This window comes from Chiloscyllium plagiosum, unplaced genomic scaffold (genome assembly GCF_037043375.1).
Source record: "Chiloscyllium plagiosum isolate Xiang-an unplaced genomic scaffold, Cpla_swu_hap1 HiC_scaffold_3, whole genome shotgun sequence".
NCBI classification, from domain to species: domain Eukaryota; kingdom Metazoa; phylum Chordata; class Chondrichthyes; order Orectolobiformes; family Hemiscylliidae; genus Chiloscyllium; species Chiloscyllium plagiosum.
The window spans coordinates 137,844,313-137,869,303 of record NW_028270141.1 but is presented as its reverse complement, the minus strand read 5'-3'; the positions used below and the strand labels follow the sequence as shown (position 1 = coordinate 137,869,303).

The following is a 24,991-nucleotide window of genomic DNA, read 5'->3' as shown; positions in this document are numbered from 1 at the left end:
TCTGGATAACAAGGATACCCACATCAGGCTGCTACTTATTGACTACAGCTCTGTCTTCAACACCATCATTTCAAACAAACTCCTCTTCAAACTCCAAAGCCTTGGTCTTGGCTGTCCTCTCTATAATTGAATCCTTGACTTCTTAACCAACAGACCGCAGTCAGTATGGATAGGTGACAGCATCTCCTCTATGATAATCCTCCAACACCAGTGCCTCACAAGGCTGTGCACTCATCCCCCTACTATACTCCTCATACACACACGACTGTGTGGCCAAATTCTGTACAAATTCCATTCTCAAGTTTGCTGACTATACCACCGTTCTAGGTTGGTTCTCAAACAATGATGAGACTGAGTACAGGAAGGAGACTGAGTGCTTAACGGCAAGGTGTAAAGACAATAAACTCTCCAACATCAGGAAAATGAAGAAGCTGGTCGTCGACTTCAGGAAGCAGAGTGGAGGGCATCCCCTTGTCTCCATCAATGGAGCTGAGGTGGAGATGATCAACAGCATCAGGTTTCTGGGAGTGGTGATCACCAGCAATCTGTCCTGGTCCACCCATGTCGATGCTACAATCAAGAAAGCTCAACAACACCTCTATTTCCTCAGGAGGTGAAGGAAATTTGGCTTGTCCATCAAGACTCTTACCAATTTTTGTAGGTGCACAAGAGAAAGCATCCTAATTAGATGCATCACAGTGCGGTCTGGCGACTGTTCTGCCCAGGACCAACATAAACTACAGCGAATTGTAAACACAGCCCAGTCCATCTCACAAACCAGCCTGCCATCCATTAACTTCATCTATACTTCCCACTGCCTTGGGAAAGCAACTAAAATAATCACAGACCCCTCCCACCCCAGTTCAATAGAATACAGAACAGTACAGGCCCTTCGGCCCTCAATATTGTGCTGACCTTTTTTTCCTACTTGAAGATCAAACTAACCTACATATCTGTTACTATCATCCATGTGCCTATCCAAGAGTTGCTTAAACATCCCTAATGTGTCTGACTCTACTACCACCGCGAGCAGTGTGTTCCACAACCTACCACTCTGTAAAGAACCTAACTCTGATATCTCCATTAAACCTTCCTCCAAGAGCCTTAAAATTATGCCCTCTTATGATAGTGATTTCAACTCCAGGAAAAAGTCTCTGGCTATATCCACTCTATCTAGGCCTCTCATCGTCTTGTACACCTCTATGAAGTAATCTCTCATCCCTCACTCCAATGAGACAAGCCCTAGCTTCCTCAACCTTTCTTCATAAAACATGCCCTCCAGTCCAGGCAGCATCCTGATAAATCTCCCCTGTACCCTCTAAAGCTTCCATATGCTTCCTATAATGAGGTGACTAGAACTGAACACGATATTCTGAGTGTGGTCTAACCCAGGGCTCTGTAGAGCTGCAGCATAATCTCGCTGCTCTTAAACTCAGTCCTGCTGCTAATGAAAGCCAATATACCATATGCCTTCTTAACAACCCTATCAACTTGAGTGGCAACTTTGAGGGATCTATGGACGTGGACTCCAAGCTCCTTCTGTTTCTCCACACTGCCAAGAATCCTGCCTTTAACCCTGTATTCTGCATTCAAATTCAACCTTCCAAAATGAATCACTTCATACTTTTCCAGGTTGAACTCTATCTGCCACTTCTCAGCCTAGCGCTGTATCCTGTGAATGTCCCATTGCAACCTACAATGGCCCTCCACATTATCTGCTGTTCCACCAACCTAGATTAGAGTGGTGCTGGAAAAGCACAGCCAGTCAGGGAGCATCCAAGGAGCAGGAAAATTGACGATGAAGGTCCAGGACATTCAGCCTCCGACCTTCAGGTGACCATCCTCCAAGGTGGACTTCGGGACAGGCAGCAGAGGAAAGTGGCTGAGTAGAAGCTGATAGCTAAGTTCGGTACCCATAGGGAGGGCCTCAACCGGGACCTTGGGTTCATGTCACATTACAGGTGATCACCATTGCACTACACACATACACTCTCACATACACACGGACACAGGTACACACAGACGTGCACACAGACACCCACACACACCCTTATAGAGACACACACTCACACATGCACCCCCTCACAGACTTTACACACACACACACACATATTTTGTGGGGTGAATTTGTACTTGCAGAGTTACATTGCACTTTGCTCAAAAACTGCATACATTCATGTAGAACTGAGCTCAAAAACCGCATGAATTTATGTAAAACTCTGTTCTCTCTTTTTTTAGATTAGAATCAATCATTGTTAACAGCTAACCCGAGAATGCAACTTTAAAAAAAGGTTTTGTGATTTACACATGAAAGAAGTGAAACTATCACTGTATTCTAACAGATGAAAGAATTAACAGGCAATCAATTTTTCAATGTATAATTTCAGTTACATCACTGCAAACTTTTGCTATAAATTCTGTTACAATCAAGCCCTCCGCTATCACCTGATGGAGTGTCGCTCCAAAAGCTAGTGTGCTTCCAATTAAACCTGTTGGACTATAATCTGGGGTTGTGATTTTTAACTTTGTACACCGCAGTCCAATACCGGCATCTCCAAATCATGGCTATCCAAGTAATCATAAATCCTGTCTCTCAGAATCCACTCCAATAATTTGTCCACCACTGACATAAGACTAACTGACTGGTTTGTAATTCCCAGTATTATCTCTATTTCCTTCCTTGAACAAGGAAATAACATTTGTCATCCGCCACTCATCTGGTGCTACTCCAGTGGACAGTGAGGACGCAAAGATCATCACCAAAGGCACAGCAATTTCTTCCCTCGCTTCCTGTAGTAACATTGGGTATATCCCATCTAGCCCAAGGGACTTATCTATACTCATGTTTTTCAAAGTTGCCAGCATATCCTCCTTACTAACATCAACCTCTTCAAATATATCAGCCTGTTTGATGCTGTCCTCACAAAGACAAGGTCCCTTTCACTACTGAAGCAAGGTATTCACTAAGGATCTCCCCACCTCCTCTGACTCCAGGCACAAGTTCCTCCACTATCCCTGATCGGCCCTACCCTCACTCTGGCCATCCTGTTGTTCGTCACAAGTGTAGAACGTCTTGGGGGGTTTCCTTAATCCTACCTGCCAAGGCTTTTTCATGTCCCCTTCTAGCTCCCCTTAAGTCCATTCTTCAGTTACTTCCTGGCAACCTCGTAGCCCTTTTAAAGCCCTGTCTGATCCTTGCCTCCTCAACTTTATGTCAACTTACTACTTCCTTTTGACTAGATGTTCCCCATCTCGTCATCAAAGGTTCCTTAACCCTGCCATCCCTTCCTTGCCTCGGTGGGACAAACCTGTCCAGCACTCGCAGTAAATACTCCCTAAACAACCTCCACATTTCTGTTGTGCATTTCCCTGAGAATATCTGTTCCCAGTTTATGCTCCACAGTTACTGCCAAATAGTATTGTAATTCCCTCTCCCCTAATTACTTTCCCATAACATCAGCCCCTGTCCCCCTCAATGTGTATAGTAAAGGTCAGGGAGCTGTGATTACTATACTTTCTTGCATCCTCTTCTGTTGAGCAGAAGATATAAAAGTTTGAATACATGTATGAACAGATTCAAGAACAACAGCTTTTCAGCTGTGATGATATTTTTGAGTGGACCTCTTTAATGTTAATGTTGATCCCTCTCTACACCTTGGCAGCTGTAACGTTATATTCTGTACTCTGTTTTGTATAGTACAATCTGTCTCTAAAGCCTGTAAGAGAATACTTTTTCTTGGTACACGTGACAGTAATAAATCAAATTGAATAACACTGTTTAAAGTCTGTTGTCTTGCAGGTAGCCCTGGTATTTGCCTTTGTCACGTTGATAAATGTCATCCAGATGCTTTCAAATTATGATCTGTTATCACTCTGACTAACGTTTCTGTGGAATTTGGAAATTTTGAGTGATTTGATCCACATTTTTTAATGTGATGAAGAATCAGATTGAGTTGGTGGAGAGACTGTTACTACAGGTTAGGGGAGTCTAGGCTGGTTTGGGGAGTAGCTGAAAAATTAAACCCACTTTATAAAGGGAATGGAAAAACGTTTCTGGGACTGAAGGCCAGATGCTGCTTTAAACCAAAGATATTGGATAAAGAGAGGTTTGAACTTCTAAAAATCAAGTTTACTACAGCATTGTGAATTGTATGCATGGTTTTTATCTTTTCCTGGAGCAATAAGGGAGAAGTCAGAAAGGCACTGGTGACTTCTGAAATAAGGGACAGTTGTCTGAAAGCAACATTTTGATTCCTGGACAAGTGATTACAATTTGTGCGTGGTCAATACTGCAGAAGTTTTCGCCTGTAAAGAGAAAATTCACAAATCTCTCTTACTCCCCCTTGTATGGAGAAGTGTCAAAAAATCTCCTGGTAGCTGTTGTCACTCGCCATTTCCCTTTTAAAACAGTGGTTGCAAATTCTATTGTTGAAAGGATACCAGGAAATTGCCTTTCAGGACTCTGAAAAGGGCGAATTCTTGACCAGTGAATGAAACACATCATTGGTGTAGAAGAACCTCATCCCATCAGCAAAGAATTGAAAGATATAACATAAAACAATACCGTGCACAACAGGCCCTTCGGCCCTCGATGTTGCGCTGACATCTGAACTAATCTAAGCCCATCCCCCTACACTATCCCATCATCATCATCCTTGTGCTTATCCAAGGATTGTTTAAATGCCCCTAATGTGGCTGAGTTAACTACATTGGCAGTCTAGATTAGAGTGGTGCTGGAAAAGCACAGCAGGTCAGGCAACATCCGAGGAGCAGGAAATCATTCCTACTGAAGTGCTTTTGGCTGAAACGTCGATTTTCCTGCTTCTCGGATGCTGCCTGACTTGCCGTGTTTTTCTAGCACCACACTAATCTAGACTCTGATCTCCAGCAACTGCAGTCCTCACTTTTGCTTAACTCCATTGGCAGGCAGGTCATTCCCTGACCTTACCACTCCGAGTAAAGAACCTGCCTCTGACATCTGTCCCTCAATTTGCAGCTCCGACCCCTCTTACAAACAGATGTCATCATCCTCTGAAAAAGACTCACTATCCACCCTATCTAATCCTCTGATCATCTTGTATGCCTCTATTAAATCCCCTCTTAGCCGCCTTCTCTCCGATGAGAACAGACCCAAGTCCCTCAGCCTTTCTTCCTAAGACCTTCGCTCAGACCAGGCAACATCCTAATAGATCTTTTTTGAACCTTTTCCAATGCTTCCACTTCCTTCCTGTAATGGGGCGACCAGAACTAAACACAATGTTCCAAGTGCAGCCGCACTAGCGTTTTGTTGCAGCATGACATTACGGCTTTGGAACTCATTCCCTCTACCAATGAAGCCTAACACACTGTATGCTGCCTTAACAGCACTATCAACCTGGGTGGCAACTATCAGGGATCTATGTACATGGACTCCAAGATCTCTCTACACATCCACACTACCAAGAATCTTTCCATTGACCCAGTACTCTGCCTTCCTGTTGTTCTTGCCAAAGTGCATCACCTCAAATTTAGCTGCATCGAACTCCATTTGCCACCTCTCACCCCAATTCTGCAGTTTATCCAAGTCTCCCTGCAACACTCTTCCACATTGTCCACCACTCCACCGACTTCAGTATCATCTGCAAACTTATTAACCCATCCACTAATGCCTGCGTCCAAGTCGTTTGTAAAAATGTTAAACAGCAGTGGTTCCAAAACAGATCCTTGTGGCACATCACTAGTAACTGGAATCCAGGCTGAATATTTCCCATCAACCACCGCTCGTTGCCTTCTTAGAGAAAGCCAGTTTGTAATCCAAACTGTTAAATCACCTTTGATCCCATGCCTCCGCATTTTCTCAAATAGCCTACCATGTGGAAACTTATCAAAGGCTTTACTGAAGTGCATGTACACCACAACTGCCCTACCCTCATCAACCTCCTCAAAAAAACTCAATGCGGTTTGTGAGACACGACCTGCCCTTGGTGGACAGTCAGGATGGACTGACTGTAAGATACGGAGAGAACCGACTCCTGAAAACCCATGGTCTGAATTGGTGTTTTCAAACTGCTTCCTTGATGTCTTTCTCTTTCTGTTCTTGCTCCCCACTATCCTTATTGCATGTGTCCTGTCTATCTGTTTGTGAGAGGGGAATTTAAAAGCAGTAGAGTTAAGTTTAGAAAGCTAGTTTTGTTTTTATTCATTCCTTCCTGAGATGAGGGTATTACTGGCTAGACCAGCATTTATTCCCATCCCTAATTGCTCAGAAATCAGTTGAATCAACATTGTTGTGGGTCTGGAGTCGCATGTGGACCAGATCAAGTAAGGATGGAGTTGCTTTCCCTGAAGGGCATTAACGAACCAATTCCTGCTTTTAAGCAATGGCAGAAAAGAAATAAATACTCGCCAACATACTTCCATAAAGTTGAAGGATTGGGTCAACAAATCCAGAGAACCCTTGATACCAAGGGATGTACAAAATTGGATAAGGTAAAAAGAAAAGGAAGCTTATGGTAGTTATCAAAGGCTTGAAACAGTGGTTGCTTTAGAGGAGTATAGAAAGTCCAGGAGTTACTTAAATTAGGTGAATGAAGAAGGGACATGAGTAAACACTGGTGGGTAACATTAAGGAAAATCCAAAGGTGCTTTCTAAAGATATTAAGGATAAGAGAATAGCTAGGTAAAGACTTGGGCCCATTGGAGACCTAAGTGATAATGTGGGTGAAACCAGAAGACGTGGCTGAGTTTTAATTGAGCACTTTGCATTTGAATTCAGTGTAAAGGATGTTCCCAATGACTGGAAGCTTTCTAGCACCACGGTTTAAGGATAGACCATGTAGGACTGAGATGACGAGACATTTCCTCACCCAGACAGTGGTGAGCATGTGGAATTCACTACCACAGAAAACATTTGAAGACAAAACATTGAATGTTTTCAAGATGTTAGTAAAGGTATTCAGGCTAAAAAGGATCCAAGGGCATGGAGAGAAAGTAGGAACAGGGTACTATGTAGGGTGATCAGCCATAATTATATTGAATGGCAGAGTAGGTTTGAATGGCCAAATGGCCTCCTACTGCTCCTATTTTCTGTTTCCATGTTAGTCCTCTCTCTGTATTTGTGTTTGGTGAATGTTTTTGTCCTCCCTGTTAAGAAAACTGCCACTGTATTCTAATGCACTGTTAGTGTTAATTTATACTTGCCCAATGCAGTCCATTGAATAGAGTGAAACAGCTATAATTGCACAGTAGACCTACTTTATGGCAAATTTAATCTGTAACATTTTGTGAAGAGGATAATTGGTACTGGAATGGTCAATGTAATAAGTGATTATTGACAAATCACGTCTGACACTGAAAATTAATAACTAGTGCAGAATCTTTCCATTTAAGTTTTAAATTTAAAAGGAAACAGATGTATTACATAGAACCTTTTAAGGCAAATAATCTTCCCGTTTTTTTTCCTCTTCGTATCTGATTTATCATTGGTTCCACCCAATCTAATTAAAAAGCCCATGTTGTTGTTTTTTTCAAAATGTGAGCTGAAATGAGAAAAGAACTTCTTTAAAACCAAGAATTTCTGGAGGATTGCTGAATGTTATGAAAGCACATTACCTACCACTCATTGCAAGCACCATTACTGCATTTGCTTGTTCAAACAGTGGTTTAATTGCGTTTGCAGACGAGTTGGAGCTGAGGAATCCAGTACAGATGGAGGATTGGTTAGTATGAGTGGCTCATTGATTTGTATACAAATCACAAGTTATTGATAACAAAGGCCTTCTGTTTGCCAACAACTATGTGGTTGGATCTCTGGTAACTGAAAAAGGGGCCATGAACAAGATCCAGAAAAGCCTGCAGAATCCCAGTACATCTTTCCTTTGGCAGTTGCTCAAAAATATTACTTTTAATTGATGAGTCAGAGACTGTGCAAACCAGTGGAAGCATCTGGAGAAGGATAACTGAGCAGCAGCATTCTGATCAGCACAAGAATCTTACCAACCATGTAAATGAGAGCCACTTAACTGTATTCCCAGTTTTTTCCTTCCATGATGAAAACACTTTTTCTATTTGTGTGTAAGCAGGAGTGATAAGGTTAGAGTCTTCACTGGTTTTCATATGCCGATGGTATATAGTTGTTTACCTGTAGCTAGATCTAATTACTTCTAGTAAATAGCAATTTTTGTTAAACACAGAAATCTGCTCCATGTTTTCTGTCAACTTTGTTCTAAAAGACAGGTAAATTGAAGAATTCTTCTTAAGCTCACACTTCCACATACTTTGAAAAATCTTTAACTTCTGTGACACCTCTAGGAATAGCAGGGCTTGATTTTTAGTGGACCATGTCAATGAATTGTGACATATTGTATACTTCTCAGGTTGGTCAATTTATACTGGAGATACATTTTCTGATTCTTAGCTGTCTCTTCTACTCTCTCTCTCTCTCTCTCTCTCTCTCCTGTTAATGGCTTGCAATTTCAGCAACTTGCTTCACACACAATGTAAAACCTAAACCTACAATGTCAAATCAAATTTATAAATGAGTGCAAACACCAGAGGATGATATTACCATGTTTCAGAAATTTTGGAAACTTCATCTGCAAAAGCAATTGTTAAAGGTTGAAAAAAATTATTATTTTATTCCCTCTGTGTGACTGCTTTGGAGGGGTTTGAGATAGACCTGCAGGATTTTCCATAGCAGGGGGGAGGTATTAAAATAAAGTGAGGCAGTTGTAATTGGGAAAGGTTAATTCTGAAGTTGTTCTATTGTTTTTTTTTTAAAAGGTTCAGGGTTCTGCTGAATACACTGGTAAATCTTATTCCTACAATGCTAACCTATGCAGGACTTGTTGTGGTAAGTAGTTATACATTATGACATTTGGCAAGAAAGCTCACACTTCAAAATTTTAATTTACATGCATTTCTTTTAGGTCGTATACTACATATTTGCAATAATTGGAATGGAAGCATTCAAAGGTAGAATTCAATTTTATGGTGCCAACTCCAGTGACCCTGCAGCCAAATATTGTGGCAATCCAGCACTGAAGGGTTCTCAGTTTGCTGCTCTTAGATACTGCAGGAATAACTTCAATAATATTGTTTCAGCCTTCATTTTGCTCATTGAATTAACAGTGGTTAATCAATGGCATGATATCCTTTCTTGAAATTAATTAGATGTAGTTGTTCTTTCCCTATTGAATTGGAATTGTCCAGATCACTAAATATGAAGCAAATGACCCAGCAATAAGATAGCATGTAACACAATGTCTCATCACCGGTGCATTGGTTGAGATAATTTTAGGACGGGGGAAATTATGTCTAGCTGGTACAAGACATTCTTATACAGGCTTATCTTAATCTTCCAACTTTTTCTAAGAGTGAGAAGTTGATGTGGGGCTTTCAACAAGAAGTGTTTCATACAGCTTATATTAAAAAAAAAAGAGGGCATTGCTTCTGGGGAAATAGAAAAGTATCTTGAGGTGATAACTCCATCAATCAGTTCAAACTATACACACGCAATTTCAAAGTGATAAGCTTAAAACCATGACAAAGATTTGAGGTCTCGTTTGGGTGCATTTTAATATAATTGTGCCAGATATCTCTCCCGGGTTAGTTTATGAAACTTTTATAAGTTACTCGGAACATCTGTTAAGACAATGTTGTATTGCTTAAGAGACAACTGATCAGTTTTATTTGTGTATTAAATCAAGATTAGGTTCCCCTAGCTTGACAGCATTAGGAAGGAAGCTGGAAGTTCCAAGCAGATGAAGGGGTGTGTGAGGGCTTCTATGAAGTGTATCATGGCATAGGGTTAATCAGTTCAGGAAACACAATAGTTGTTGAACAAAGTAGAAGAGACTCGTTCTGTATACTAGGCTGAAAGCACTAAGGAATAAAATGCTCATCCTAAGCTCTGCTTAAACATATGTAATGAATGATTATGAATGTTTGTACCTTCTACAGCCAGATTCTAAACATTTAACAATGTAATGTTTTTGCATGTAATTTCCCTATTGTAGGAAGGTAAATTTGATATTTTGAAACAAGATTAATTTAAGGAAAATAGAATGTTGAAGTTGTTGGGATTTCAGTCTTTAAGAAAGGTGAGTGCAACCATGATGAATATACTATCAGTAATCTTACCTGTACCTACTGTCTATTCCTTTTAAGTGTTTCGACAATTTTCTATAAGATCACCCCTCATTCTTCAAAACTGTAGAGAATACAGGCCTAGCCCTAGTTTGCCTAACCTCTTAACAAGACACTCCTGCCAACTGGGGAACAGTCTGAACCCTCATTATACTCCCTGGGAATATCCTTCTCAGCTAAGGAGAGCCTGTTAGTGAGGATCTGGCTCCCTGTGTTTTTAAAAATATGCACTGCCTCCTGCACTCTCTGGGGAAGTGTTCTGAAGACTCACTATCCTCTGAGAGGGAAAAAAGAACTTCTCATTTCAGTCTTAAATGGGAATTCTGTCCTCTTCCACAGAATCTCTCAGTTCTTAGGGTGCTGAAGGCCATTTGGACCACTGTGCCTGCACCAGCCTCATTTCCTGTGCTAATGTCTCGCCATATCACCCAGACCCCCTCTCAGTATTTCTCTCCAAATATCAATCTAATGCCCTCTTGAATGCCTCAATTGAACCAACCTCCTCCATATTTCCAGGCATGACATTTCACATCTTAACTACTGTGTGAAGACGTTTTCTTTTTCTATCATCATCCATGCCTCTCTTGCACCTTATTTTAAATATATGCTGACTTGTTACATCTGAGAGGGAGCAGCTTCCCCCATCTACAGTGTCCAGTTCCCTCATGAATTTGAAAATCTCCATCAAATCTCTTAGCTAGCTTCGCTCCAAGAAGAACAGTCACAAGATCTTCAATCTATCCTCATAACTGAAGTTTCTCAATGCTGGGATCATTTTTGGCAATCACTCTCTCCAACACCTTCACATCTTTCCTATAATGTTGCACCCAGAAATATACACAATACTCCAGTTAACAAATGTTCAACATCACTGCCTATCAGTAAAAACAAGAACACTGTATACCTTGTTAACTGCTTTCTCCACCTGTCCTGGCACCTTCAATGATCTGTGCACATATACCGACACCAATTCACTCCTACGTCCACTATACATTCCTATAATTTACCTGTATGAATGGCTTCCTTTAACAGTGCCATGATCTGTTTGCTCATCCACCCTTTTCACCTAGACAGGCTTCAAAAATTCAAACCAGCAAAACTGCAAAGGCCGAGGCACTTCCACTTCTAGCTGACCTGTCTCACCTGAAAACTTGTCCTGTCCTGACTCCTTAGGATTGGCCTTCTGATTTGATCAAAGGAGTGTGACTGCCTCTTGGAGTTAAATGTCCATGTAACTTTCTCCTTCCATCATCTATCAGCTCGATGACTCTGACCTGAAGCTCAAACTCTGACTGCAGACATGTTTTCTTTGCTTCAAACTAAAATCTGGGATTCCTTCATATACTACAGTCGCATCATCTTTCCCTGCCATCTTTATTATATTGTACCATGGTCAGTCCACAAACTGGTCCTTTAGACCAGTGAGGTGCTGTTTTCTCTCTGCTGATATGTGGCTATACCTGTTCTCTCATGTTTTAAAATGGAATGTTGCCTCCCTCTTGCAGTTATCTAGGCTGCTGTCCCACTTGGTCTTCTGCCATTTTTTAATTTATAAAAAAAAACTTTTCACAGTCAGTGGTTATGGTCTAGAATACACTGCCTAAAAAGGTAATGAAGGCAAGTTTAATAGAGGATTTCAAAAGGGAATCATTGTCTTTTTGAAAAGGAAGAATAACTAGGATGATTGAGAAGGTAGGAAAATGGAAAATTGAAATCAGCAATAGTGCTCATTTTGGAAACCAGTGCAGACAGAATGGGCTGATTGGCCGCCTTCTGCACTATATGGGGCTGACTCCAAGCAAAGCAGACTGGTTAAGGACAATTTAATTAAACATCATCTCTATATTAACAGGAAAAGACAGTAGATAAAACTGAACTGTTTTACTGGTTGGAGATTATAGTACTAAGAGGCATAGTCTAATGGGGGCCAGACTGTTAAAGCGAGATGTTAGGAAGTATTTATGTACAGTGTTGTAGAATTCTTAATGAATAATGGCATAAAGAATTTGAAATAAATGTTCAGCATTTTGAGTGTTTAGTCTTTACTTTTCCAATAGTTAGGACTTTCTTTACATTCCTTTAGAATCCTTAACAATAATACTTCTTGCAGCTGGATTTGTGAAAGTAACTCACTTAACGGCAAGGATCTTCTTTGTCATCTTTCACATAATGGTTGTTATTATACTAATAAAGTAAGTCCAATTTATTGTGTTTTGGAATTATTCAGGAATACCTTGGTGAGTTCACATGAATGTGATTTTTTCTTTTCTTTTTCTCTTCAAAGTATCTTTATAGCATTTGTTTTGGAAGCATTTTTTGTGGAACACTCATTGGCCAGGAGTGCAGTAGAAACTGCTGTTGAGAAGAAAATTCAGGAGCTTGGAATGGGAGATTGTGTGTAAGTAAAGCAGGGATGAGTGTGTTGCTCAAAAATTGTGTTGCCAATCCTTTTTAAATCTGCATGTTTAATTTAGGGACTACCCTGCTGGAAATCTAGTTGAAGTCATGGAGACAAATGAAAATGATCTTGGCAATACTGATGATACAGACTTGAAATCCAAACTCAGATTTAAAATAGCTTCAATTAGTAAGTATATATAATGTTTATCTTTTGTACTAAACTGGGTTCTTGTATGCCATTTCCAACTGACTATTTAAGATGTTTTGTATCACATTTTGTTTTATTTATCAATTTCATGATTAGCATGATACCTCAGCGCCAGGCACCTGGGTTCGATTCCAACCTCTGGTGACTGTGGAGTTTGCACATTCTCCCAGTGGGTTTCGTCAGAGTGCTCTGGCTTCCTGCCACAGTCCAAAGACGTGCAGGTTAGATGGACTGGCCATGCTAAATTGCCCGTAGTGTTCAGGGATGTGTAGGTTAGGTGCATTAGTCAGGGGTACATGTAGAATAATGGGGAGTGGGGTTAGGCGGGATGCTGTTCAGGAGGTCGGTGTGGACTTGTTGAGCCGAAGGGCCTGTTCCCACACTGCAGGGATTCTAAGGTTGTAATCTGAATGAACTAGTCAGTTCTTTCATTTCCCAAGGCTTTGACTCCCTTTAAAAATGCAACTCCGGTTTCTCCTGAATAACTTTATCCACACTAATGCAGTTTCTTAAATCTTGAGTCTGGCCAAGGTTGCAAAAACATTTGATGCACATGGTATGGCTTAATGGTGACTTAATTTACTCCTAAAACTTTGCATAATTCCCCCTTGATCATTTAGATAAAGTTGCAAATGCCATGTTAGATCTTCTGCGATTTTTACCAGGTTTTGTACAGAGCATTACTACTAGTTACTAAATAACTTTTTTTTGGTAGGATACAAGACTGTCGATGCCTTGCTGCAACATATGTTTGAGGAGGAGCTAAATCCAGAAGATGAAATACCAACTTTTGAAGAGATTGACAATCTTTCACCAGATGATTATGTGCCTAAGCAACCCACTTTTGATAGTATAGCGTAACTTGCAAAAGGCTCGTGTCTTTCAAGATGAAAAATGTACTTTACATCTTTGTATTCTCTACTGAAATTTGTGGTATGAATCATGAGGGATTATTCTGCTATTTTTGAGCAGCATGTACTTTAACGTTGAAGATAATTGTGATTCAAATGAATTCTTGCACTAAAATGATCACTGATTTTCATTGTTTTTATTTTTCTAAGGAACCCTTTGTTAAATACAAATTGTCAGTAATAACATGATAGCATGATCATGTGATATTAATAGTAAGCCAGCTGGCTTACTAGGTAGGAGGGTTGATAACTTTCAAATTATAACATTTTCTTTCCATTTAACTGGGGTGTATTCAAATTGTTCTTAAATGATAAACTATTGAGTACTTTTAAATTAACCCTAGCACTGTTACAGGCAGGGCCTACATGATCATATTTTAACCTATTTTGCTCCTGTGCACAAATTACTTCAACTTCTAAATTATCATACTAGTGTAATAATAATATCTACAAGTAGTGCATAGTCATAGGAAGTTATATATCAGTGCCATCCAGGAGTGAGTCCTTTTACATTTATGAAATGTATTAACTTAAGGTCTGTGTGAGGGGGTGGTTTTGAATGGAGAATAATATATCCTCAAAGGACTACTTGTCAATTTCCAAAGAATGATACCTATGATTAGAAGAAAATAGTCATGTCTCAGGATCTTCTGCCATAACAGCCCAGACTAAACATCACCTGAGCTTGTTCTTAACCTGTAATTAAAAATGGATTGGTGACTTCAGTACTCTAGCCTTCACTATTAATTCAAAGAATTCCTAACTTCAATATTTGAACAATGTAAATTGGTAGACATTCTATTTTGTTGTACAGTTTAAGATAAATCACATTACTAATCTTATTGTGCTCCTACAATCAAATTATTTCCCACCAAAGGCTCACTTAGTCAATAACTGAAAGTTAACTTGCAAGTAGCCCATAGCTGGAGAACTATGACACAGTCTAAACAGGCATCCAGATGCAGCACTCAATGTCTTTAATATGATACAACTATTTGTAGTTTAAAAAAATCCAGTTAAACCATTTACTTTCAATGCATTTTTAAAATAAACTTTGCATTGTCTTTAATAGGCACAAGTTTTAACAAATATAATCTAACCATAAATTTAAATGACTGCTATTTGTAAAAACTCATGAGTCGTTCCACAGCATGTGGATTGTAAGCCAGAAAATCTCTAGATAAACCCTTAAATTCCAAACATCCTCTTATTGACATACATTGGATAAGTAACAAAGCAAGCCATGGGCTATGCTCGCTGGAATGAGCAACAGCACAACCCATACTTAAAAACTTTATCAATTTCTGTTATATAATCTAGATTCCACTATTTTGAACATTTACAATGAAATAATAGCAATGTTTAAGCATACAAGAATGAAATACAAAGCTCTCTATTTACAATCTACACTTATAGACAGCTTTTCAATTTACATTCTTTTTTGTGAAGGTTTATTTTCTAGTAAAAGCACCAGTAAGCGCTGCCGCAGTGGTTTCAGTTTCTTTGTATACTGCTCTTTAAAGAGTGACACCAGCTTTTCCCGTAGGTCACAAAGTGATGGTAGAGTCTGGCAGTTGGGAACATATAACAAGGTATTAAAGAAATGATTCCACAAATCTGCATGATGACCTCTGAAACAAAAAAAATATTTTCAGCAACCGAGCCATAGTTCAGAGATACAATTAAATAATGTAGCACCTGTTTAGGATGACAATTCCAGATATCAGGGGAAATAAAAACTGACCTTTGAAAAGTTGCATTAACTTTCCAGATACCCTGGTCTTTCTTTAATTTCAGATAAGTGCCAAAGAGAAGGCAGTGAATTGTTGCAGCAATTCCGAAGTAGTCTGTCTAAAGCCACAGAAAAATAAGCATTAGCTGAAAATATTTTAAAGGGAATTATTTAAAAAATTGTTCTATAAATAACTTGAGACATTTCCTTGCTCAACTGAGATGGCTGAACAAGAATAGAGCATAGGAAATGACATCTTTGAAGGATAACAAAAGACGACACATGTTGCTGGCAAGGTCAGTCAGCATTTATTGTCTATTTCTCACAGTTTTTAAGCTGGTGATATGCCAACTGTTCATAGGGTGTACATATTCACAAACAATGCTGTTAGGGAGTTTTGGGATTCTGAGCAGGCAACAGTGAAGGATGATGTCTGCTTCTGTTACCTTTCAGGTGGTCAATGCAGGATAGTGGTGGATATGGTGTCAATTAAGTAGGGTCTTGCCCTGGGTGTTGATGTTAGAGTTGCACTCCTCCAGGCAAGTTGAGAACACTCTATCACTCTTGGCTTATGTCTCATTGATGGTGGTAAAGGCTTTGGAGATTCAGGAGGTAGGTTAGATGTGGCAGAATTCTCGTAACCATGGTGTTAAGGCTAGTAACCCCAGGATATTGACATTAGTGGTTTCAGCAATGCTAATACCATTGAACATCCGCATGGTTAGGTTTTCTCTCATGGAAGATATTAATTGCCTGATACACATCATCCAAGCCTTAAGTAATCCATTCATTGCATGCTGCAAGACTGAAACTTTAAGTATGAGGCGTTTATAATCACTTTAGCCTTACCAGATCATAGGCCTCTTTCTTTTGAGAGCGAGAGAGAGAGGTGTGATTTAACTTGAGGGTCACCATGCATCAAGTATAGGGCCAGGTAAAGAAAAAGAGTCCTCCTCATAACCTCAGCTGTGGCAGATTGAAGCCACACTGTTGGTATCACTCTACATTGCCATCCAGCCAACTGACTGTCCCGAACCCCCGTATGAGGAGTTATGCAATCATCACCAAGCGTCCTCAGTGCTGACCTTATGAAAGAATGGCCACTGAAACAGCTGAAGATAATCTGACACAGTGGAAGAACACTTGTTAGGATGTCATTGAGCTGAGATGACTAGCTTCTATTATGCTGCATAAGACACCAACTATTGAGAGACTTCTGATTTGAATTTTGCTCCACTTCACACACCGTCAAATTCTGCTTTTCTATCAACTGTCATCACTCTAACCTTCCCTGTAGAGTTTAGTGCCATTTGGATGATATCAACAGTATTATTGTTGCTTGCCAACCACTGTGGACAGAGTGGAGCAGTCATTGGTCAGGTTACATTTGACTTGGTTTGTGAACAGGCAGTACCTGGAAATCTACCCTACAATAGGCCTGGAAAGTCTTAAATTGGAGCATGGTTGCTAAAGGTGTATGCAGAAGTTTAAAGTTAAACATGATATACCTGGAATGTCCATGGCTTTTCTGACAGCATTTCAATACACTGGAAGCCTGATGTCTTACAGTTTTCCACAAAAACTGTATTGTGAGGGAATAATTTCATATCTATGCTTTGACCAAAGTCAATCAATGTCAGTCCTTGGGATAACGTGTCATCAACGCTGGCTGCATCATCCAAGAACCTAGATTCACATACAATATTAGAATCTTGTTAATAGTCAAAAATTCATACTATCCACTTCCTCAAAATTATTTAATGATCCTGCCTTGAGGCAAAATTCCAAAGTTCCACAACCCTGAAAACATTTCTCATCTGTCCTAAAAGAATTATTCCTAATTTTTAAACAATGCTCCCTGGTTTTGACTTGCTGAAGAGGAAAAACTCCTTTCCTGAGTGCATCATGTCAAGGCCATTCGGGATCATATACACATCAACCCTGTCCTCTAAGCTCCATGGAAAACAAACCTAGCTTGTCTAACCTTTCGCTTTCCTCAAGGTTTATTCTCTGTATCAATCTAGTAAACCAACTTTAACTGCTTCCCAAAGTATTCATATCCTTCCTAAATCTGCACAATGTTTGAGATATAGTCTCACCAATGCACTAATTGAAGCATAACATCCTTATTTTCATAATCTATTCTTTTGTGACAAAGGAATACACTCAAGAAGGCTAATGCAGTGCTATCGTTTATTATGAACTGAATTAAATATGAAAGGAAGCCAGTAGTGCTTCACTGCATTTTGACCTCTGTATTTAAGGAAGGATTTAAATGTTTTGGAGATGGTTCAAGTTTATTTGCATAGTGAGGTGGAGTTGCAGTGAGGAAATACTGGATCTTAAGGCCTAGGCAAATGAAAGAAAGGTTGCCAATGATGGATCAATTAAAATTAGGGATGCTCAAGAGGCTAGAATTAGAAGAATGCAGATATCTCAGAGGGTAATTGGGATAGAGGGCCAAAGCCATGGAGGAATTTTAAACCAGGTATAAGAATTTTAAAATCCACTGGTTGCTCAACAGGATGTCATTGTTTAAAAAGGGCTTAGGAGTTACTACATGACTGGCAGAGTTCGAGATGATCAAGTTTACATAAGGTAGAATTTGGAGTATGTTGCAACAGAAGTTTAGAGGGAAAGGTGTGAAGGGGGGTTGTAAATAGGAGATAAGCTAAGATAGGTGACGTTAGACCATTTGATGTGGAAATATAGTCTTGGTGATGGTGCAAATGTGTTCAGAAGACCATCTGAGTCAAACTTCACCAAAGTTGTGAGCAGACTGGCAATAGTCTATGACTAATTCTGAGAGAAGGATTGAGTCAGGCCCAAAAACAGTAGCTTCAGACTGCTCAATATTTAGCTTGCAAAATCTGGAAGGCAGCCCTTCCAGAGATTATTCACAAATTTTATCAGAAAATGGACATCGGGTACCTAATCTGGACAGACGTTGCCATGGAGTTTAATACAGCACAAAACCATGGACCACTTCTTACAAGTACATCATGCATAAGACAGATCAGAAGGGATAACAATGTGAAGTTAAAATCTTTGTTTCTTTCGCTAAAACTACAAGTTTGTTACAAAAATACAAACCTTTCTCCAAGCACAAAATTGTCAGGTTTTATGTCACCATGAATTATTCCAATAGAATGCAGCTGTTCCACCATATACAGAATGTGAATGGCAAAGTAGATCACCAGGGGCTGAGGCATTGCTTTTTCATTTATTGTTTTATATAGATTGACTGCATTCTGAAAATCAAAGAAAATGCAGAATTTTACTGGTGATTTTCAAAGACAAACTCACTTCTGTATGTTCAAAAGCAAGTTAATGGGGTAACTTTTTTTTTTCAAAACGAGTGTACTTCCTCTTCTATGTCATCTCTAAAATATGTTTTTTTGACTTTATTGCACCCTTACAAAGCCAATTCATTTATCACAGTAGAGCACTTCAAATAATATGTTCAGGAGCAGCTACAATTGCAGAACAGTCAGAATTCTTTATTACAGAAAAACAGTCTAAACAAAAGAACAATATAGCAATGAGGAAGACTTAAGTTAACAACTGCCCACAGAACTAGACATAACAATGTATTGTATTGGTTTTAGGTGAACAGTTGCTCTTCAGTTTTTGGGCATTTATATCATTTAAGATAGCAGTTCATAAAAGAAACCATAAAGCCTTTTCTAGTCTTTTGAAAACCCTTAGTCCTATTGCAATGCCTTTAATGAAATTTCTTTTGTTTTGGATATTTGTCATACTAGGACCATCCAATCTTGATCATCCACGAAAAAGACACTTCATTCTTTTGCTGATCCTTTCAAGTCTTCTAAATTTGCAGACTGAGTTTTCTTTGGAATTCTCTGCCCAGTGGGCTGTGGAGGCTTAGGAGTAGAGTATGTCCACAACTGAGACTGACAGATTAATTAATATATTTTTAAAAATGAAGGATATGACAGTAGTTAAGAAAAATAGTACTGAAGTAGATCTGCGGCCATGGCTGTGTTGAAGGGCAGAACAGGCTAGAAGGGCTGAATGGTCCGGTACTGTTCTTATTTCTTACGTTCATATGGATAGGACCCAGTGAACAGATATGAAAGTTTATTTTCCTGTTTTTTTATTCAAACTCTACATACTCTCATAGAACACTGTGATCCCTTTGTAGAATTGATGTGAACCAGTTAGACTAGTAACCTTAGCTGGTAACCACAGTGTCCTAAGATGTTTCAGCAATCTGAATTGCATCTATATTATTTAGCGCTTACTCAAAATCACATGTCTAATATAGAGTTAAAGTAATCTTTTAAGTAGGTCACAATTTTATTTCAATTTAAATATGTGGCAAAATAAATTGAATGAAATAAATACCAGCAAAGTTCCAAAACTGTACAACTCTCCAACCAAAATACTGCCATTGGTAAAGTAGTGTCCATAGTGGATATTGTTGTAGAGCTTGCAAAACTTGGTGTTCAGTCTCTCCTTTAGCTGAGTATTTATGTAGAATTCCCAGGGATTGGATGTTTTTTGAACCTGGAGAAAAACAGAAATTGTGTAACATGTCATATCACATTCAATTCACAATACAGAAACCTAAATTTTCCAAATTATTCCTTTCTTAGCATTTTATCTGAAAGTAAGAAGCCTTTCCATAGGCTCCAGTTGGGCATATCAAGCGGCTATTGTAAAGTCATAAAAAGGAAGCCATTTATCGTACCTGTGCTAGCTACTTGTAAAAGTTATATAATCAATTCCACAACTGTTCCTTCCTGATAAATAATTTAGAAAGGAAAATTGCAAGTTGTCAACTTTCTCATGAGAGGACAGCAACTCATTTCCAACACCCTTACAGGCTGTATAGTTCCAATTCACTGTGTAAAAAGAATTTCCTGTCTCCCTTCTGATTTTTTTTCACTGTGGTGGAAATACGTACTCTACCATAACTCCTTAACTTAGAATACCCCTCTGAGAACTCTCTTCAACATTCTCTTTTCTATGAAGAACAACCCCAACTTCTTTAACCTCATAATTCAAGTTCCTGATGATTTCAGTTCCTGATAACTCCCTCTGCATGTTTCCTTTAAAATCCTTAAATGGATTTTAAAAAGTTCAGGATAACCTCTTCCTTTTGTACTCACTGTCTCTAAACCAAAGATTGTGTATGCTTTATAAAGATGCTTCCCAACTTGCCATCTTCAAAGATTTGTATCTATGTTTTCAGTCTTGTTTTTAAATTCCTTCATTAGGAGTTTTTGCTGCTCCCTAACTCAAACAAATTTGTATCCTAAAACCCTCTCAGATGTCTGCACTCCATTAGTTCTGGCCTCGAGCATATCCTTTAAATAATCCACCACAAGAGAAAGTAGCTGCTTCTGCTCTAGCATTCTCCTCCTGAAACTGAACCTCTCTTGCTAGGCTAAGGCATTCATTCATACCTACCTTTTTTGCCAAGCTTTTGACCATTGGCCCTAATACCTCCTTATAAAGCTCAGCGTCAAATATTGTTCTGTGACATAAGTGGTTTGAGACACTCTGATACTTCAATGGCATTACATATGATGACTCTCTGTCCCTGCGTTCTTGTGAAAATTGCACCCTTTTATTTAGATGAGGAAGTGGTGTTACAGTGGTATTGCCACAAGACTAGTAATCCAGAACCCTAGGCTATTATTTTGGGGACATGAATTTGAACATCATAACAGCAGATGATGAAATTTGAAATCAATTTTAAGTCTGAAACTGAAGACTAGCTGAGTGATGACCATGTAATCACTATTGATTATCAAAACAGCCGATTTGGTTCATTCATGTCCTTCAGGGAAGCTAGTCAACCATTCTTATTCTGTCTGGCTTACAGATGAGACTAGACACATGCCAATGTGTCTTTTAACCTATTTGTGAAATGGCCTAGCAAGCTGATTTAATGCAATTCTTAATAGTGTCTACACAAATGCCATTTGGCTATCCAGTGATAATCACTAGAATCAGTTGTAAGAATCTTTTATAATTGTTTCTTTCCCTCGTCTGAAGTGGGGTACCACCACAAAGGGTCAACTCAGATTGGATAGCTCATTACAGGCTCAGTAATACACTTGGGTCTTCGGATCTGCATATCTTAATTCCAGATTCATTTAACTTATAATTAATTTAAATTCCCCAGCTGCTACTGAATCTTTTGCAAGACGACAGGGTGTTGATTACCAGGCAATTGGAGGCTTTTAGCAGCACCAAACATTCCGATGCCAGACCTCTTAAGCGGATACTGAGTGCCTATGAATAGATCTTTTGAATGAGATCCACCTGAACTTCAGAATCCAACAAACAGGGTAGCACTTGCTCAAACGCCATGCAACTGATTAGTGGGGTACCGTGCACAATTTTGGTCCCCTAACTTGAGAAGGGGATGATGTTGCATTGGAGGCAGTTTAGAGGAGGTTAACTAGATTGATTGCTTATCTTTTGAAGAGAGACTGAACAATTAAGGCTTTATTTTCTGGACTTTAGAAGAATGAAAGGAGATCTTGTTGAGGTTCAAAGTTTGTGAGAAGATTTGTAGCTCGGGTGCTTGTTGTTGTGGTTCTGTTCACCGAGCTGGGAATTTGTGTTGCAGATGTTTCGTCCGCTGTCTAGGTGACATCCTCAGTGCTTGGGAGCTTCCTGTGAAGCGCTTCTGTGATTTTTCCTCCGGTATTTGTAGTGGTTTGAATCTGCCGCTTCCGGTTGTCAGTTCCAGCTGTCCGCTGCAGTGGTCGGTATATTGGGTCCAGGTCGATGTGCTTATTGATTGAATCTGTGGATGAGTGCCATGCCTCTAGGAATTCCCTGGCTGTTCTCTGTTTGGCTTGTCCTATAATAGTAGTGTTGTCTACTATTATAGGACATACCCAGCAAGGCAACTATTAGGGAAATTCAATGAATCACAAAATTTTAACTATCAATTCTAGATGTCTCTAAACATCAGATATTGACCTTCTGTGAAGGTAGAAATAAAAAGGTAAACTTTCATAATAGTTAGCTATTAGGTGGTCTCATCCTGCTTTTTTCCCGTCCTGACAGATAAACACAACCTCCACTTGCTAACCCCATCTATACATATTTGAAGAATTGCAGACGTCGCATATAATATCCAGGTGTCAAAACTTCTAAAGCTTTTAACAATAAACTGGTAATTTTCTGTGCACACTTGTAGAAATTCTTGCCTATCATTAAATTCAAAGTATTTAAATGCTTGTACAAACAGCCAAGGTAAGCTTTTGTCCTTGAAAAATATCTATATCATCCAGAGCAATCAATTTCAAACCTGAAAAGCAAAGGCTCACGAAGTCGAAATGGCATTCCTATTATATCTTTTTGAAGTTTCTGTATTTGAACACAATCAACATAAACTAATAATAACATGCCATGATGAGCAAAGAGTAAGTAGTGGAATTGTGAGCACCAATGCCTTAGCGCACTAGTAACCAAAGTGCAACAGAATTTAGGCTGATTTCCAAATAAAGAAATGCAATGAACTCAGGAAAAAAAAAGAAAACATGGCTCTCTCTTACCTTTAAGCACACTTTTTGTTGGTTCCTCACATCAGATAAATTATTCATATCCACAATTGTAGCTTGATAAACATGAGCAAATGACCCCTGTCCAAGCAAATGACCGACATGGAACATTTCATTCCCTAAATACAGGGAGAGTTAATATCACAAAAATTGCTCAGACTTTGTAACTTAATAGAAACCAGTGATAAATAAGCAAGTAATAAGTAAGTGTGTTAACTATAAAATATGATGAAAATGAGCAGATAAAACAATATTGACCATAAGAAATAAAAACTAACTCATTCAGCTCCTCAAGCCAGCTCTACTATTCAACAGGATCATGGCTGTTCTGACATTTCTCACATCCACTTTCCAACATTTTACCTGTAACCTTTTATTTCCCCTGCTGACAAACTCTCTCTCTCAGCCTTAAATGTGTGTATAAAAAGCATAACTTTGGCACTTGAAGGTAACAATATAGTTAAATTATTCTAAATAAATCTCCATCCTCTGTAAAACTACTTTTTTAAAACTAATATTAGATTGAATCTGCAATTGAAAAATGCTGAAAATCAGAGACAAAAACAGAAATTGTTGGAAATGCTCAGCACATCTGGAAACATCTGTGGAAAGAAAGCAGAATTAAAGAAGGGTCACTGGATCTGAAAGATTAACGCTGTTTCTGTTTTTGTTACATTGAATCTGAATTGGGTAGCTATCCAGATCTTAATCTACATTTATTTCTTAATTTTTTTTCCTAGTGACAATAATCAAAGAATAAATCCCAATGTTTTCTCAAGTTATAGAATACCACGTAATTGTTAATATATTTAGCATGAATAAATCCACATCCTGGTTTTCAAATCCCTCAACAGCAACATTCTTTCGTTTTCCTACAGCCTCATAAGCAGTTGAGGTCTTTGCACATCTCCAGATTCCTACACATATCAACTCCAATTGCTCTATTGTCAGTCATGCCTTAGGTTCCCAGAACTCCCTTCTTAACTCTGTCCTGCTCTCTTCTTTTAATATGCTCCCCAAACCCCTTTCTCAGAAGATTCCGAGACAACCATCATCAATTTTGTGGTTAGGGATTATTCCTAACCATATCCTCCTCCCCAAACTAGAGAAAACTATTTTTGTATCAACTCTTTTGAACTCCCTTATTTAAAATAGCTGTATGACCAGGCACAAAGGAAAGGTACAAGCATGAGAGTTGGAGAATGGTAATCAGCACGCAGATCCAGATGCAAAGAAAAAGCAGACAAGAAGAGATGCAAAATTCATTTGAGATTTGCTAGCTTAACCTCAACGAAAATACTAACTGTTAGGAAATAAGAAAATTAAAAAAAATAAAATTACAGAAACTCTTGTAGAACTGATAATGAGCTAAAAGGGACAGAATCTTAAAAAATTATGTCAGAAGTTCAGGCATGAGAATGAGAATTTGCTTCAGAGGACCAGATAGTGAATCAGGTATTAGAACACAGAACAGTACAGGATAAGAACAGGCTCTATAGACAACTGTGCTGACCATTATATGTCATTCTTAAAGGAATCCCATCTCTCTGGACAGTCCATATCTGCCTGTGCCATGTGTGTTCATATGTCTGTTTAAATGTCTCTTAAATTTTACTGTCAAATCTGCTTCTACCACCCCCATTGGCAGCATGCTCCAGGCAACTTTCACCCTCTGCATAAAAAAAAAACCTGCCTTGCACACATCCTTTAAACTTCCCTGCTCTCACCTTAAACCTATGCCCAGAGAATTTGACATTTAGACCCTGGGAAAATAAGACTCTAATATCCACTCTATTCATGCCTCTCATAATTTTACATACTTCTATTAGTTTACTCTTCAGCCTCTGATGCTCTAGCAAAAATAATCCCAGTTTGTCCAAACTCTCCTTATAACTAATATAATCTTCGAGGAGAAAGTGAGGGCTGCAGATGCTGGAGATCAGAGCTGAAAATGTGTTGCTGGAAAAGCGCAGCAGGTCAGGCAGCATCCAAGGAACAGGAGAATCGACGTTTCGGGCATAAGCCCTTCTTCCTGAACAGGCCCTTCAGCCCTCCAAGCCTGAGC

The 24,991-nt window shown here is 39.1% G+C and overlaps 2 protein-coding genes across 5 annotated transcripts in view; one reads left to right on the top strand and one right to left on the bottom strand.

Moving 5' to 3' along the window:
* The window catches only part of tpcn3 (two pore segment channel 3), a 65,056-nt gene extending 51,294 nt beyond the window's left edge, over nt 1-13,762 (top strand). For 3 of the 4 annotated variants that reach the window (XM_087983784.1, XM_087983779.1, XM_087983781.1), the window contains 6 exons: nt 8,761-8,830; nt 8,907-9,126; nt 12,227-12,317; nt 12,410-12,523; nt 12,600-12,712; nt 13,449-13,762. In XM_087983784.1, the coding sequence (XP_087839910.1) occupies nt 8,761-8,830; nt 8,907-9,126; nt 12,227-12,317; nt 12,410-12,523; nt 12,600-12,712; nt 13,449-13,594 (754 nt within the window). In that variant the 3' untranslated portion in view covers nt 13,595-13,762. The remainder of the gene's footprint in view (nt 1-8,760; nt 8,831-8,906; nt 9,127-12,226; nt 12,318-12,409; nt 12,524-12,599; nt 12,713-13,448) is intronic. The other variant, XR_015754639.1, reaches the window with a different exon arrangement.
* An 836-nt stretch (nt 13,763-14,598) lies between these two features.
* The window catches only part of LOC122548466 (mitotic checkpoint serine/threonine-protein kinase BUB1-like), a 63,048-nt gene continuing 52,655 nt past the window's right edge, over nt 14,599-24,991 (bottom strand). Inside the window, exons 20-25 of the mRNA XM_043687176.2 lie at nt 22,921-23,045; nt 19,745-19,906; nt 18,470-18,627; nt 16,885-17,062; nt 15,389-15,495; nt 14,599-15,275 (exon numbers count right to left, since the gene is read on the bottom strand). Coding sequence (XP_043543111.2) covers nt 15,074-15,275; nt 15,389-15,495; nt 16,885-17,062; nt 18,470-18,627; nt 19,745-19,906; nt 22,921-23,045 — 932 coding nt within the window. The 3' untranslated portion in view covers nt 14,599-15,073. The remainder of the gene's footprint in view (nt 15,276-15,388; nt 15,496-16,884; nt 17,063-18,469; nt 18,628-19,744; nt 19,907-22,920; nt 23,046-24,991) is intronic.